Here is a 17,219-nt window from a genome sequence, read left to right on the forward strand (position 1 = left end):
GTTCCCGACTAGCTTGCCGCTGAACCAGCCCCTGCAGAGAGGCCTCCACAGAGCAAACCCTGCGCTGGAAGGAGAAAGGCGGAAATGCTCTCGTAATGGTCAAGGTGAGTCCACTGACCCTCGGGCTCCCAGCTGATCCAAAGGACGCTTTCCCCTCCTGGATCCTGACGGAAACTGCAGATCAAAAAACACATCAAATAAGATCTCGTCACACATGGGCGCCACACGTCGGGAGCCTCCTGATAAAGATGCGGTGGAGACCGTGTCAGGGGCCAGAGGCCAGGTCAGTGTCCTCGGCTTCTCCTTGCACTGAGCTTGGCGCAGACAGTCACAGCCTGAGGCCTGTGAGCTCTGTGGATGGACCCCGAGGCTGCTGCTGGCCGCCAGGGAGAGGACTCTGGCCGCCTGTGGAGGGAAACAAGGAACCAGGACAGGCCCTGCCTGGTCCCCGCAGGTCAGGGGAGAGGACACTGTCTTCAGTGTGTTTCCTGTTTTGAAATGTGGAAATAATAGCAGGAAGTGGTCTGATGGATGCCCGGCTCCCAGTGTCCTCACACCCGGCGGTCGACCCTCCGTGCTGGTGGCGAGGAGGCCTGGAGACGCCCTGACCTGCACTGAACAAGCACCCACCCCTCCTGCCCAGTCAGAGGGGACGGCCTGGGGCCCAGGAGCCAAGTCACAAGCTCAGATCTTATTCACCCTTGTTTAGAATATTTTGTTGGACCTTTAATTCTGGCTCCAGGTGATGAGGCTTGTCAGAGGTTTTCCTTGTTGAGAGGAAATGACATTGCAGACTCCCTGGGTTTGCTGTTGTGTCTCTACCAGCTCTTCTCTCTGTCTCCTGACCGCAGCAAACCCACTGCCTTTGTTGCTGTGATGCCTGCTCTTCCCGCCTCTCTCTGCCCGCCTCTCTTCCCTTGTGCAAACTACACCTCCAGTCACTTTCACATCAGTTATTGCCTTTGTCTTAAAGTTACAAATGGTCCATATTTCAGCTAAAATTAACGTAATTTTGTTATGAATAATTATCACTATTTACACTTAATTACTGATGTCAGTGTGGGGAGGGCCATTCTAACTCATGCTGTCTGTGCAAATAGTCACCTGAAAGCATTACATCCGCGTGTAAAACAGCTCCTTCAGCCTGAGGCAGCCCCGACCCTGCCCGCTCTCTGGCGTGTCGGTAGAAGAGTAGAAATTCAAAATACATTCTCCTCCTTTAATGCGGCAAATATGTGATACAGCAGGTAGTGTGTTTCTACCTAAACAGTAAAGCCGTGTTTTGAGGTAAAAAATCCTATGTTGCTTCCCATTTTTAATGGAAAACTAAAGCCAATTATAATGAACTAAAATTTAAAAATCAGTGTTTCAGGGCGCCAGCTGGATTTCCCACACTCAGCAGCCTCTGGGCAGGCGGCTCCCCCAGCACAAACTGCATTTCCTTGAAATTACTCAAGTATTTGGAAATTAAATACACACTTCTAATTCACAAGTAAACAAGGACATCACAAAGAAAACAAAGTATTTTAAATGGAATGATCATGAAAACAGATATACCAAAAATTGTGTAATAGAAACACACAGAGAGAAACTGCATGGCTTTGTAACCTTATTTAGAAGAATAAATAATAGTGCGCCGGGTACTGTCGAGACTCTGGATCCTGTTGTCTCCTGAAGAATGTTGAATTTGTTCTAGCAGCACTTCAGTTACTGGCAGAACACGATGACCTTGGGAAGGCCTGTAGTGACATGTCACTCGCAAGGCACTGCAAGTTTGCTCTTCCTTTAGCGCAAATTCCTTAGACCCCATGTGGTTCTGAGTCCTCAAGTGTGACCCCTTTGGTATTTCAGTCGAAATTTCCAAGTTTACCACCCTCTTATGTGCTGGAATGGAGTTTCTGTTGCTACTGTGGGCAACAGCTGACCTCTCTGACCTAAGAAAGCAGTTATTTCATCCTTCCAGAAAATTGTCTCCTGATCACTTTGGAGATCAGAGTTCATAGGTCAGTCTATGATTTAAAGTGTGGTTATACGCAGAATTTCCAATGGCCTTTCTCCCATTCTGTGGCTTTTTTCTTTCAAGAGTTCCCCATCATTTGCTAAATGTCCTGGCTGCCCCAGAACTCCGTCCTCTTACTCACGGGTCACTGTAAATTTCTGCTTGAGGGATGACTCTTGTGTCAGCAAATGGGAAACATCTTCAGTGGAAAAGACACACACATGACAGCAAGGTCCTCCCACCACCTCCAGAGTCAAGTTCCCTCTATATCTGCCTGTACTTGGTACTTCCCAGGACATTCAAAACAGTAGTTTTGAAATTACTACTTTGTGTTTTCTATGTCATTCATTAATGCTATTCCAGGGGGATTGGGAGTCAGAAACCTTCCTCTGACTGCTAAGAGTTGTTTTGACCCAGCAAGGAGCAAACAACACTGCACTCACTTGCTCTTAAAACACCCCAAATCCCTGGCTCTCCTGCTTTGCTCCAGAGTAGAGATGATTTTTCTAAAATAGACATTTTAAAGTTCACTAACAATAGATATTAAAAGTTCATCCATTTTAAAGTTCAGTAGAACTGTTGACAGCTTTGACCAAGACAACCCTCCCTCCTCACTGCACCTCAGTCCACCCTCCTACTGGCAGCACCCAGACTGTGGGGTTTCCGGAAGCCTGGAATGGGCCTTCCCCATTCTCCAGAGCCTGGGGCTGGTAGCAGCACCGATCTCTCCTCCTGAAATGTTGGGGGAAGTGACTTCTCTGAGTCTTATGGTAAGGACTGAAAGCACCATTTTGATATAAACACAGAAAATTCCTTTCAAATTTTTAATAAATGACATGTTTTGCGACTTGCCTTTAGAGTGATTGGATGGGTGTCATTGGTGAAATGCCTGTATGACCTATTTTGATATTAATTAACAACTAAAGCTAAAACAGTAACACCTGATGAAGGACACCTGTCTTCTTACCCTAATGGAAATGCAGATGATTTTAGCTTTATTTCACTAGCGCTGACCTTGAGTGCGTCCATTTAGACACAAGGTGACCTTGATTCACTTAACCTTGAAGTATTTGCCAATTCCTGATAAAATCATGTGTAAACGCTAGAGAATTCCAACTGCCAACACCAGTCAGATTCTTTTTTGAAAATGAAACGAGTGATTTACCTGTCACATAAACAGGAAAGGCCCAAGGGAAGCAAAGGGCATATGAGAGGAAGGCTGAGGGGGAATCAGCCAACCACAGCAGAGTCCACACGGCAGTCATCCCGTCACTGCTTTATTCACAGGAGCAGAACAGCAGAAGACAGGAACAAGAGTCAAACATCCTGACAAGGATTCGACAAGGATATGAAAACCGAATACAGTTCACTGGGAAGTGGCTTGCTGGTGAAATGCGTGGTTCTGGCTGTCGTGAGACGGCGGCTGTCTTAAGAATACACCAAGACAAGTCTGCGTGCTGCCTTCAGATTTTTTCGAGGCTTTTAGCAAAAGAAAAGTTTTCTTAGTCTTTTGTAGGAGTCCACTGCTCTGGGGCCTGAGGGTGGCCTGGCGGTCAGCTGGAGGCCTGAGGTGAGGGGTCTGAGGTGTAGGATCTCTGGTCAGCAGGCGAGGGTGGGCCAGGCCTGAGGCTATGTCCTGGGACTCCAGTTTATTCACCAGTCGTCACCCCACCTCCACTCTCCCCCCCAAAAAAACATGGCAAGAGAACTTGTGCTTGAAGAAAGCCAAGGAGGAGTGAGCGGGAAGCATGTTCCCCCCTTTCCTCTCATCATTGCACCCTGAAGGTCAGGCTCCCCATGCGCGTCTGGACCCCAGGAAACTGAGCTGCATCAGGGGTGGGTCAGCCTCCACCTGCAGTCCGAGGGCACTGGCAGACCAGAGCCCGAGCAGACCCTATCTGCTCCCTCCTGTTCCCTCCGCACCTCTGCTGAGTCCTGTCCACGGGAGCCTCCTCTGACAGACACCCACGCTGCAGGGTGCTCCCCATCAACCAGGCGGTGCTCCTCAGGATGTTCAGGTCATTCATCTGCTCCCCTTGCAGGCCCTCTCCTCTCTGCCTCCCTCCATACTCGCCCCCAGATACCTCCCTGGGGGACTCACACCTGAGACACTCACCCACTTGTGCCTTTTCCCCACCAGCAAGGGGGAAGGGAAGGGGCTGAGGCAGGGCTGAAAAGGTCTTTGTTTTCTAAGGCCGGAGGCAGGAGGCCTGAGGAGAGACAGGTGTCAGGCCTGAGTGTGTGGGCTCAGGGACGGGTCTTCTGCTCATGTCCCACTGGCAGCTCCAGGGCTTAGCCAGCTCCAGGTCCACCTTGTCGGGCACCCCTGCCCGATGTTGTTCCCCTCCCACCTGAAGAGTCTCGCGGGAAGGCTTGTTTGTGGCGATGGCCTCCTTCCCTCCTCACGCCCTGGCCCGGCCCAGCCTCCGTCCCTCCCACACATCTCCAAGCCCGTGCACACCCCGACCCCACACAGAGCAGGTATTTCCCGCTCGTTACGCTCCATCAGCATGAACAAGTGACTGCAGGGACCCCACGCTGGGGGTGCACAGGAACATGAGGCCCAGGCTGCCCAGAGGCAGCTTCGGGCCTATGGGCTAGAGATGAGCATCTCAGGAGGTGAAGGCCTGAGGGCAGAGGCTCTTTCTCTATAGGGGCACAGGGGAGGGAGCCGTGTGCCCTGGACAACCTGATGAAGGGCCTGACAGAGCCAGGACTGGAGCCCACACCCTGTCTCACCACACCAGACAGCGTGGCCTGACTGGGGTGGTCAGTCACCCCAGGAAAGAAGTGACCGAGTGATCTGCTGCAAGATGACCAGGGGTGAGGGAGGCTGCAGGATGTGACTGCCCTGGTGGAGTCCAGCAGAGGCTCAAATGGACACCCTGGGCAGGAGCCATCTGTGAGTCCCCTCGGCTTCCTTCTGGACCCTGCACAGGCCCTCTGGCCAGCGCTCCCCCGGAGGCCCTTCCTCGGCCACCTGACCCTCGTCCAGTGGCTCCTCGGGCATCTCCTGGGGCGGGGGGTGCTCCAGGCAGTACCGGTAGGCCGCGTTGCTGAAGTGGTGGTCCTCGCTTTCCCACAGCACGCCCTGGACCTGGAGCAGCAGCTCCTGCAGCTGGGCCTCCTGCTCGGCGCCCTCGGCCCGGTTGTCGAAGCCACAGTGGCGCCGTGAGCACAGCACGTCCAGCCGGGCCAGGTCGCGGTTGTCGGTGTCACGCAGGAACTCGTCCAGGGAGCCGTCACCCAGGTCCTCCCTGCGCGTGAACACCAGCACCGTGTGCGCCAGCACGGCCAGGCCGAAGAGCTCCTGCAGGCGCCGGGCTGCCGCGCGGTCCTGCTCGGTGAAGCGGCCCAGCTGCGTGACCAGCAGCACGGCATGCGGGCCCGGGGCCGACAGCCGGATGGCCTCGCAGGCGTCCTGCAGCGCTGTGTCAGCTGGGCCCCCGCTGGACAGCAGGTCGGGTGTGTCCAGCACCTCCAGCTCCAGGCCGGCCCGCCTACACTGTGCCTTCTGGAAGGTCTGGGTCACCGGCTGGGCGCTGAGCCGGGACTCGAACTCATGCCGGCCCAGGATGCTGTTGCCCGTGGCGCTCTTCCCGCTGCCGCTTTTGCCCACCAGAAGAAGCCTCAGTGTCGTGGGCTTTGGGATTGGCTGCCTCAGACCTGAGGAGGAGAGGGGAGGGTCTGGCCGGCCAGTCTGGGCACCCAGGGGCCCCTGGATGTGATCTGGGGGTAGAAGTGCTGGGTAACGACATGTGGTACCATGTTTCCAGGTTCACATTTAAACCTCATTTTAGGGTCAGTGTTCCACCAGAGGGCCCGTCCACCATGACGTGGGTCTGGGTGTCCAGGGACCCTGACTGAAGGTCCTTCTCAGTGAGAGGGGGGTGTGATTCAGGGACCACGTCTTCCCGAGGGGACAGTCACACCCCCTCCCCAGCTTTTCCCTTGGGCGGGTGGGCCGTGGGGGCTACTCAGCAGACCCGTCGGGGTCACATCCCAGGTCACTCCTTGGTGACTGGATTGAGCCTCTCACCAGCATGGAGCTGAGACATTCGGCTGAGCGGAGACGTGGACCAACAACGCGTCATATAGAGAAGCCCAGTGTCAGCATTTCAGCCATGCGGGGGCTGAGGGCGGAGAGGGCAGGCCCTTCTCCTGACCTCCAGGGCCAGGACCAGAGCACCATGAGAGGCGCCAGGTGGGGCTGGGCCAGGCCTGTCTCACACAACGTCCCTGAGGCGTCTCGGGGAAGGGCCCGCGGCCCCCTGAGGTGGCACCGGCCTGTCGGCCTCTGAGTCTCCTCAGCACCCACTTGCTTTATTGCTGCACCTGTGGCTGGCTGACCCACCAGCCTGTTCTGAGTGGATGATGTGGGGTCCTTGAGCACCCCCAAGTGACTTGAAAGGAACTTGAGTGAATGGGTGGGATTCCCACAGAAGCAGGGAAGATGAGAGTCTGTCCCTGCCCGCCCAGCGCAGCGCTGGACAGTCTCCTGTCAGAACCAGCCAGAGCCAGACCAGTCACTGGGCTCTAAGAAGAACACATCACCTGGGCCCTGAGGATTCTTAAGTAATAGTGAAGCTTGTTTATGGCTAAAAAGGGCAAATCAGGCCTCAGGACTCCTTGGTGTTTTAATGCCGCCTGTTAACACAGGTTTCTCCTAAAGGCTCAGGCCTTGAAGTTCGTCTAGTGAAACATCTTCAGTGTCATCAGTGTTTATGACACATTCTGCCCGGAGACGGATGGATTCCACGTCCGATCTGTCTCCCAAGTTAGTGCACAGTGAGCCTGAAAGTGGAGGCCCTGACCTGATGCCAGTATGAGCTTTGGGGGACCCTAGAATCGGTCCCCAGTCCTGAGCAGCTGCCAGCACATCCTCTACCCCCTGGAGTCTGCAGCCGGGCCGGGAGCTCCCATTTGATCGAGCCGACCGGCACGCGGGGCCTGCTGGCTCCAACCCACACTGTGCACAGTGGGGTCAGCCCCTCTTTCCTGAGCAGGGTCCCCAGGATGTAGACCGCAGCCTGGGGACAGGGAGGGGTCCAGTACAGGGTGAGGGGGTGCTGGAATTCCTTCCACACACTGCCTGTCATGGCCTTTCCCTCTCATCTGACGGGGGCAGGGGGGAAAAGACCCCTCCCCAGAGGCCCTCTGATGCGGCTCTAATGTGGCCTCTCCACACACCACCTGCCCGTCACCCCCCTGCACCTTCTCACATTCAAGTCAGCTGGGACAGTAGGTTACCTGGCGACAGGTCCCCCGAATGATTCTGAGACCGCGCTTCTGGAATGTCTTCAGGCACTTGCTCTTCAGATTTTTTTCCTTCCTCCTTTTAGGGAGAAGATATGACATGTTTCTGATTTTTCTGAGTTTTAATTAAATGACTTTTGTGTCTGCTGGAGGATGTTTAATCATGGAGCTGGCTGAGTGAGGGCGGGAGCACGTCTCAGACACTTTAACTCTTTAGGGCCCTGCATCACCACCCACCCCCCCCAACACACACACACCTTCTCTCTCATGCATGGGCACACTTGTTCACACACACACACACACACACACACACACACAACCTCTGTGGTCTCCATGAGGACCTGAGGAGATGTCATGGAGGAAGGAACTGCACAATCTCCCTGCCCCTGAATGGATTGGATAAAGAGGGGCCCCGGGGTGCTCTGTGGGCAGGAGGGAGGGGCAGGGGCCCAGAGCAGTTGGGGTTGTAGCAGGAGACCTGGTGGCCAGTCTGTGTCCGAGGCCAGGAGCAGGTGTTGCTGGGAGGGGCCGTCTCTGGCCCCTCCCAGAACGTTGTCCAGGCTTCACCTTTGGGGAAGGCGTGGCAGTGAGCACTGAGCAGGCATGAGAGATGGGTCCAGGTGTGGGGGAGGACCACGCCATGCACAGCCTTCCTGCCGCCCCTGGACAGGGCAGTGTTCTGCCAAGAGCTAAGAGACCTGGGGTTCATCTGTATAGAGACAGTCTTAGTCCTCTTGGCAAAGTATGGCCATGTCACCCCTCCCAGGAACACATCACCCTGCTGGTGGAGAGCAGCGGGCGCCCAGCCAGCCTCCTCAGGAACTGACCTGGCTCCCTCTCTCAGGAGCCCTGGGGTCCTGTCTGCTGATGTTCTCTGGGGGCCTGGGCAGGATCCCAATGGCCCAGGAATGTTTCCAGAACATGCAGGACACCCGGAGCCATTCGCAGTCAGAGTCTCCAGGTGTGGGACCCAAGCACAGGGGCTGCATGGACAGTGCCCCCACCCCGTGGCTGGAGGTGCTGCTCTGGGTCATGGACGTGTGTCAGCCCCAGACCCGGAAGCCGGTGGGTGGGAGCGGCCCCTCGGGCTGTGGGGCGTAACGTCTGCTCAGGGTGGACTCCCCAGTCAGCCGTGACTCCCTACAGAAGATCAGGCCTGTGAGCAGCGTCTCCCAGACCAGACATCATCTCTCAGGGACACAGTGTCTACCCCCCAGGGGCTTCTGGAACAGTCTCTGCAAAGTGCAGACACTCAGCCCCTTGCCCTCGGCTTCCTGCATCTTTGCTGTGGCTGTGGCAGCGTCTCCCCCACGAGTCTCCTTCCTCCTCCCGGAGAGGGGCAGGCTGGGTTAGGGAGGGGCCCTGAGGCACCCGGGAGCCAGTGTCCTGCACCCCAGACCCCTGCGCGAGCCACACCCCAGCCCCTGCCTCTCCCTAGCCCTGCCCTGGACGGGGCCCCCAGGGGTGCCGCTCAGGGTATTCCGTCTCCAGACAGACACCTGCAGGCACCATTTCCCGGTGGGTTCTCAGGATGACGATACTTGGGACAGGTGCCCAGGATGGAGCAGCGAGTCTCCTCAGACAGGCAGGCAGGGCACCCTCTGTTCACCCAAATGCACCCACAGCGGTGACAACACACATACACAACACACAGACATTCACATGAACCTGCGTGCACAACATACACGTAGACACAACACACAGCATCACACTCACCACACACACACACAGGTATACTCACACCCACCACACATACATTCACACATGTGCACACATACACAACACACACGTATGTAACAGGCACAAAAACATCCGTGCACAGAAACACAAATACACACACACAAACACGCCACACACCTGACTCACACCAACCACTCCCTACACAACTCACACACATACACACACACTACACAAACTCAAACACACACCCTTCCCCGCCCCCACAGGGCACTTACCAGGCAGCCGGCCCCGGGTCCTGTGTCTCCACTCAGGTAGGAGACCATCCCCCACACGCCCTGACGGAGGGAGGTAACTGGTGTCCAGAGGGCTGAATACAGGGAAGACATGGCTTATTTTTGGAGCAAAATGTGGCGGAGAGCCCAGCTCAGTCTCTGCCTCCCCAGCGCGGGTGCTACGCGGCCTGGCAGCTGTGGGCTGCTGCTGGGAGGCGCCGGGAGTGGTCGGAACAGTCCGGGCCAGCCCGAGCGGAAGCCCTGCTGTCTGCGAGCGTCCACGGCCTGGGAATGCAAACAGGAAGGCAGAGCCCAGCGCTGTGGCTGCTTCCCCTGGACAGGGCGGCTGGACTCGGAGGCTTACATGGCGTGGGCCCTTCAGCAAACGTTGTGGAAGGGAGTGTATTTGTGCTGATCTCCCTTTTCTGGGACCTGCCCCTCCCCGCAGATCCCCTGCACCTTTTCTAAGCCAGTTGTCTCCTTGCTCCTCCAAGCCCTCCTTCCTGTAAACATTCTCTCAGGGCGGGTCTGCTGCTCCTCCTAGCCATGAGCCACCCACTGACCTGAGCTGCCCTGCGGCAGCCTCTGCCGCTGAACGCATGTGAACTTACTGGAAAAAGGGAGGCTTTTACTCAGACACAGAGTAAGTCAGAGTAAATAAGACCCCCTTCCCCTGTGCGCTGGACTGGACAGTCAATGACGGGTAAGATCGGGGGCAGACGAGCTATGGCACTGGCTAGCCGCATGTCTGCGACTCCTGACCACCTAAGACAGGCGCAGTCCCCGAGGGGTTTCATCTTTTGTTCTTTTGCTATCGCAATGAAATTCTTTGGCGTTCATTCAGGCAAATGCCTGTAAGCCCAATCTAGGCACTAAGCCCGCAGTAAAAAACCCCTCCTTTACTTGAAAACATGGTTGCTGCAGAGCGTCATCAAGAAATCAGCCTGATGGACTTACCTACAAAGCAGTTTAACTATTAACCAGTTGGCCATTGTTCCTACATAAGAAGCAACCTAGTAACCACTCTATAATTATACTATTTTCTCGACTACTTTACCTTTTTTATACTGATGAAATCTTTTTCCTGGAAATGCATGACAAAGAAAGTAATTTGTGCTAATGTTAATTTTTAAAGTAATCATAATACTTCTCATATGAGATAACACTACAAATATTAAAATGCTTACATATATAAAAAATTGCTTGTGCTTAGTGTTGGGTGCAAAAATGTAATGTAAAATGTAAAATGTAAAATGTAAAATGTAAAACTAGTTGGATATTATAAAATCTGATAGGTTGTAGCCTTGGAAACAAAACAAGTTATATTAGCTTAAAGAATGTTGGTCTGTGTCCAATGGAATCGAATAGAAAATCCAGAAATAAACCCACGGATTTATGGTCAACTAATCTTTGACAAAGGAGCAAAGACTATGCACTGGAGCAAAGAAAGTTTGTTCAATAAATGGTGCTGGGAAAACTGGGTCGCTACATGCAAAAGAATGAAGCTTGACCACTACCTCACACCATACACAAAAATCAACTCAAAATGGATTAAAGAACTAGACATAAGACCTGAAACCATAAAATATATAGAAGGAAATATAGGCGAAACACTACGGGATTTGCACATCAAAGACATCTTTACAGACACATCACCCAAAGCAGTGATAGTGAAGGCAAAGATAAACAGCTGGGACTACATCAAATTAAAGAGCTTCTCCACAGCAAAAGAGACAATAACAAAAACAAAGAGAAACCCCACCGACTGGGAGAACATTTTTGCACCCAACACTAATGATAAAGGACTGATCACAAAAATCTGCAAAGGGCTGATGAGACTCAACAACAACAAAGAAAATTATCCAGTCAAAAAATGGGCAGAAGAGCTAAAAAGAAACTTCTCTGAAGAGGAAATGCAAATGGCCAACAGGCATATGAAAAAATGTTCAACATCACTTGCCATCAGGGAAATGCAAATCAAAACTACCATGAGATACCATCTCACACCAGTGAGAATGGCACATATTAAAAAAACTAGCAACAGCAAATGTTGGCGAGGATGTGGAGAAAAAGGAACTCTTGTGCACTGTTGGTGGGAGTGCAAACTGGTCCAACCACTATGGAGAGCTGTGTGGAGATTTCTGGACCTACTAAACATAGAGCTCCCATAGGATCCAGAAATTCCACTCCTAGGTATTTACCCAAAGGACACAGAAACATCCATTCCAAAGAGCACCTGCACCCCTATGTTTATAGCAGCACTGTTTACAATAGCTAAGCTTTGGAAACAACCCAAATGCCCAAAAATAGATGACTGGATCAAGAAGATGTGGTCCATATACACCATGGAATATTACTCAGCATTCAAAAAAGATAAACACATGCCATTTGCAGCAACATGGATGGCGCTGGAAGGGATCATGCTCAGCGACATAAGCCAGAAAGAAAAAGAAAAATACCGGATGGTCTCACTCATAGCAGGAATCTAGAAAATTTAAATAAGGGACCAGGAAAATGAATAACTATAAGAAAGTGAAAATCAAAATCAACAAAAAACTATGAACCAGAGACACTCTATGGGGGGTAGGGGGCGGGAGGGGAGGGATTGGGGTCAAAATAAGAGGGTTGCAATTGTATGGGGAATATAAAAATAAAATTTATTATTAAAAAAGAAAAAATAAATGCAATTTTAAAAAAAAGAATGTTGGTCTGTGTAATCATTATTTGCAGATTGCTTTTTGTACTTTAGTATGGAACACTGCACACGTCTACATGAAAAATGAAATAGAATAGCTTGTATTAAGTAATCATACATCACTAAGTAATAATTAACTTTGATGAAATATTGTATTGTTAAAAAAGTATAAAAATGTATAATGATTTTGAGCACATTACATTCAGATCTTCACTCTTGAAGTGTGTCTGTCTGTCATTTATGCGCCGAATCCTTGACCACCCTGCACAGTTTCTCATCCCTGGGACGGCCTTGCCAGTCTACCGCTGCGCTGGTCCGCGCCACTGCCCCCTCTCCCAGAGGACGTCCCCTCCCGCAGAGGGCACGTGCGGACTCTAACACAGACACTGTCTGGGGGGAGCCGTGTTTGAAAGGGAGACGAGAGGAGGGAAAACCTCAGCTTCCGCAAAGATGCGTTTGCTGGGACGTTACCAGTAGCTCTGACACGTGATGTTAAAGTGTTAAGATACACTCAAAAGTCCCTCTCACCTGGCACAGTCGTTCTAATTTCCTCCTGTTCTAGTGGATAGCTGTGGAGTATTTACTCCCGTTCTCATACTGTGTGTGTGTGTGTGTGTGTGTGCACCTTCTCATGTTTGACATTAAATTATTCTCTAAGACCTGAACATCATTAGTTCTTAGACGCCATGGCTCGCTTGTACCACTCCTTCCACTGCATAAATAATTAGAGCATGACGGCCCCGCCCGGAAATGCCGTCACCTGTGCAGCATCTGGATGAGGCCCTGTGGCCGCCCCTGGGTGGCTGCAGCAGGCGGGAGACCAGCTTAGATGTTATTGCAGCAAAATCTGCAGCGTCAGTCTCATGCTTGTTTCTTCCGGACTCTCACTTTTGATGATTCCTTTGCTGGGGAAATCTGCGAGTGTGAACTCAGTCTCTGCTTGTGAACGCCTTTGGTTGTGGACTCGGGTGTGGACATCCTAGGACGACATGTTTTTTATTATTATCGGGAACTGAGAAGTGGGTGTTATTGCCACCATGTTAGCCCTCCCTGGGGCCTCTGGTTTAACCCAGCACCCCCAATCTACAGCTCCCTTTCAAATAGGTCCAAGTTTACGCTCTGGGTAGGCGGCTGCTTCACTTCCCTCAGAGCATCCAGATGTCTCCTTGGATTTAGGGATCCCAGCTCCCACTTCACCTGGAGTTTTTCATTGTTGTTTTTTTTTAAAGGTGTATTTATTTGTGTATACAAGAACTGGGGTATAGGCCAGAGGTGCAGGGTTGGGGGTAAGAGGACTCACCAGAGACAGAATAGGGAGCAGAATAGGCGGATCTACTGAAATACACTGCTGAGGGGAACAGCGGGTGAGACAGGAGGCATAACAGGAGAGGTCCGTTGTGCCATGTGGGTAGATCCCTGGCAGGTGGGGGATCGAACTCGCGCTACAGTGGCTGCAGACAGCTTCACAGTGCTGTGCTTAACCCTGTGTGCCATCAGGGAGGCCCGAGTTTTTCATTGTTATTTACTTGGCTTTCCCCACACAGGATAGTCCCTCACTTTCTGCCTGACTGTATGAGTCAGGGTTCTCCGGAGAACGAGGACCTATAGGATGCGGGTCTGTCTCTCAACAGGTAGGTGGGTAGGGAGGTGGACAGGTATTACAAAGAATTGGCTCATAGGAGTTGTTATAAGGAGTTGCCTCACTGGCTTATGGCCCTGGGAACCCCCTAGCTGCAGTCAGCGGAGACCCTGAGCCAGTGGCGCAGCCCAGTCCCCGTCCACAGCCTGAGAAGCAGGAGGAGCGACGGGGAAGCTCTGGACTGAAGACACGCAGGCTCAAGACCCGGGAAGAGCCCATGTTCCAGTTTAATTCAAAACCAGAAAAAAAAAAAAGCAAAAACCCTCAAAAGTAGTCAGGCAAAAGGAATTCACTTTCAATCAGCCATTTTGTTCCATTTGGGCCTTCAACTGATATGATGAGACCCACCCACGTGGAGGAGGGCAATTTCTCTGCATCTCCTCTGCTGCTGGTGCTTCTCTCAGTGGGAAACATCCTCACAGACACATCTAGAAGGTTTGACCAACATCCGGGCACCCCATCAAATTGACACACACATTAGCCATCCTGTTGATGGTGCAGGACCTTGAGCTCTCACAGGGTTACTCCTACCACCTGCGGTGTCTGTGACTTATCACGGTCTGAAACGCAGGGGACACTTCTTGCTCATGGAACCAAATGTCTGTGCTGTACTTAGAATGTCAATTGCACTTTTTTTTAAATAAAAAAAATTAGTGGTTACTCTAGAGTTTGCAATACACATTTACAAATAATTCATGGCCATTTCAAATGATGTTCTACTGCTTCCCGGATCAGCCAGGTACTTTATAACAGAGTATTCCCAGCTCCTGCCTCCCGTCTGCCGTAACGCTGCTGTCATTCACTTCAGTTACCCACGTGCTGGCATCGTGTGATGCGAAGCTCCTTTCATCGCTGTGAACAAAACATCACCTAGTAGGCCAGGTCAGAATAAGGAACATGAAAGATTTCCTACACAAATGCTCTTACTTTCCTTATGTAGAGCTGATTCCTGACCTGTGTTACTTTCCTTCCTCCTAATGAATGATTGTTTGTTGTTGGGCCAGTTTGCTGGTGATAGAATCCCTGACTCTTGTTTGCATGAGAGAGTCTTTATTCACCCTAAAAGCTATTTTTGTAACAGAATTTTAGTTGGTGGCTTCCTACGTTCATCACTTTAAATATTTTACTCCACTCTATTCTTGCTTGCATGGTTTCTTTTCTTTTTTTTTTTAATATTAATTATTTATGCATTAAGAGCTGGGGTACAGGCCAGAGGTATGGGGGGGGGTGAGAGGATTCACCAGAGACGGAGTGGGGAGCAGAACAGGCAGACTGACTGAAATACACTCCTGAGGGGAGCAGCGGGGAGACAGGAGAGGTTTGCTGCGCCATGTGGGTCAGCTCCCTGACAGGCCGGGAATCAAACTCATGCTGCAGAGGCTGTGGATTGTTTCATATGTGATGCTCAACCCCTTGCACTACCAGAGGCCCTTTTTTACATAATTTTATTTTATTTTATTTTATTTTTTTTTTTAATGATTTTTTTTTTTTTTAATAGAGGCATGTTTTATTTATTTATTTGTTTGTTTGTTTTTTGTTTATACATGCACTGGGTACAGTCTCTTGATTTTCCCAGATAGAAGATCACAGCTTTGACAAATAACAATTTTACAACCATCTTTTCATTTTTCATATATGCAATTCACTTCTTGGTGCTGATCACGATCCTGAAAACACAATCCCAAACACCAGATCCTGAATGTCAAGTCCTGAAATCTATATTTCTGGAGGAGAGAGGGCAAGAACGAGAGCAGATTGCTCATCAGAAACCATGCAAGCGGGGCCTCCCTGGTGGTGCAAGGGGTTAAGACACAGCCTATGAAGCAATCCGCAGCCTCTGCAGCACGAGTTTGATCCCCAGCAAGGGAGCTACCTACACGGCACAGCAGACCTCTCCTGACGCTCCCACTGCTCCCCTCAGCAGTGTGTTTCAGTTAATCTGCCTGTTCTATTCCCCACTCTATCTCTGGTGAATCCTCTCACCCCCACACCCTGGCCTGCACCCCAGTTCTTGTATGCATAAATAAATAAATCTTTTAAAAAAATCAAGAGAGTTTGGGTTATACTCCAGAAAGACACAATCCTGAATGCTAGAATGCCAAAGCAAAAATTCCAAAAATAAAATGATAGAGAACAGAACATCAACAATTCTTCCAGACATTTCTGGGCCTTTTGAAAAGGGCTTGCTCTGTGTGAGAGAGACTTGAGCACCAGCTGTGCCTGCGTCTGGGCGAGCTGGCCATCCACAGCGTAGTCAGCAGGATGTAGGCACCATCTGCTCCACAGTCTGTGATCATGCTGCTGTGGACACCAAGCCAGGTTCACTTTTGACGGCACCAGGGAGGACGATCTTCCCAGCTCTTCCCTTTCCCTGTGAGGTGGTCGCATGTGCCAACTCTGTGAGGGGACACGGCACAGTCCTTTCCCATCAACCAGCTGGAGTACCCGCCTATGACCAGTCCAGCTCTCATCCCCCTTATATTTCATGGCCTGCCTCCTCTTTTTCCCACATGATGGAGGCCTTCAGGATTCAACATTTTGATCACTCAGGACTATGATCTCCAGAAATTTAGATTTCAGGATTTGACCTTCTGGGTCTGGTGTTTGGGATTGTGTCTTTCAGGATCGTGGTCAGCACCAAGAAGTAAATTGCATATGTGAAAAGTGAAAAGATGTTTGTAAAATTATTATTTGTCGATTCTGATCTTCTATCTGGGAAAAGCAAGAGAACACACTGATAAATTACTCTAAACAGTGAAATCATTTCCAAGTGGATGGATGCAAAATTAAATAAAAACTGTAAAAATTGACAAACATAAAACAGTAGCCAAGTAGATACAAATTGTGGTTTTTAAAATATAAAAAATAAAATACCTAAGAGTAACCTTTAAAATTATGTGAAAAAAAAAATCTACCTGAAGAAAACTTTAACAAGATTGTCAGGATGTGGAGCAAACAGAAGTTTCACATGATACTTAGTGAAAATGTAAGCGGGTCAAACCACCTTGGACAATCCTGGTCGTGTCTAGGAAGCTCCTAGCTCAATAGTCAGTGTCCAGCTACTGTACCCCAAAGGGGGCCCAACAGAAGCAGGTGCATGTGTTCATCAAAAGGAATGCCTGCGACATTTGCAGTAGTGCTGCTCAGAACAACAAGCACTAGTAAATATCCATAAAATAGAAGTGCTCTCCCCACAAACAAGGAGAGAAAAGAAATTAGCTAGTATGTGAGATCACAGACATGTAATGAGCTTGGTTGTGGTAAATACGACCCAGTGTATGCCCATCTCAAGTCATCAAGTTGTGTACCTTTAGAATGCATAATTTTTACTTAGCAATTATATGGATAAAGCTGAAAAATAAAATTAATATAAAATTTTATAAATTATTTAAATAAATAAATAATAGAAAACTGGAAAATGTTTTAAACTGAAAGCAACATAGTTCAGATTAATTGAGTCTATTTTATAACATATACTCATAAGTTATACACATCAATTGGGTTATAGTCACACAATGAAATAGTATATTGCCATGAGAATGAAGAATTGATTGCCACATCTAATATGAATAAATTTCAAAACAGAATGGTAAAAAAAAAAGCCAGTTATGAAAGAATTTATTTTCTATGATTCTATCAATATAAAAAAACAAAAAAAACTAAAACCAATCTACGCCA

The 17,219-nt window shown here is 50.2% G+C and overlaps 1 protein-coding gene across 3 annotated transcripts; it reads right to left on the reverse strand.

The window, feature by feature from the left end:
- Positions 1–1,353: 1,353 nt before the first annotated feature.
- Positions 1,354–10,031, reverse strand: GIMAP6 (GTPase, IMAP family member 6). 3 transcript variants are annotated; one of them, XM_037515719.2, is made up of 4 exons: positions 9,819–10,031; positions 9,211–9,302; positions 7,250–7,334; positions 1,354–5,665 (listed from the first exon to the last, which is right to left on the reverse strand). In XM_037515719.2, exons 2-4 carry the CDS (start codon positions 9,256–9,258, stop codon positions 4,872–4,874), a joined length of 927 nt encoding a protein of 308 aa, XP_037371616.1. In that variant the 5' UTR covers positions 9,259–9,302; positions 9,819–10,031; the 3' UTR covers positions 1,354–4,871. The 3 variants fall into 3 exon arrangements, with proteins under 3 accessions (XP_037371616.1, XP_054548738.1, XP_054548737.1); XM_054692763.1 differs by lacking the exon at positions 9,819–10,031 and adding an exon at positions 9,667–9,812; XM_054692762.1 differs by lacking the exon at positions 9,819–10,031 and having other exon boundaries at positions 9,211–9,812.
- Between the last annotated feature and the right edge of the window lie 7,188 nt (positions 10,032–17,219).

The sequence above is a fragment of the Talpa occidentalis genome, unplaced genomic scaffold (genome assembly GCF_014898055.3).
Source record: "Talpa occidentalis isolate TD23 unplaced genomic scaffold, MPIMG_talOcc4v2.1, whole genome shotgun sequence".
Classification (NCBI taxonomy): Eukaryota; Metazoa; Chordata; class Mammalia; order Eulipotyphla; family Talpidae; genus Talpa; species Talpa occidentalis.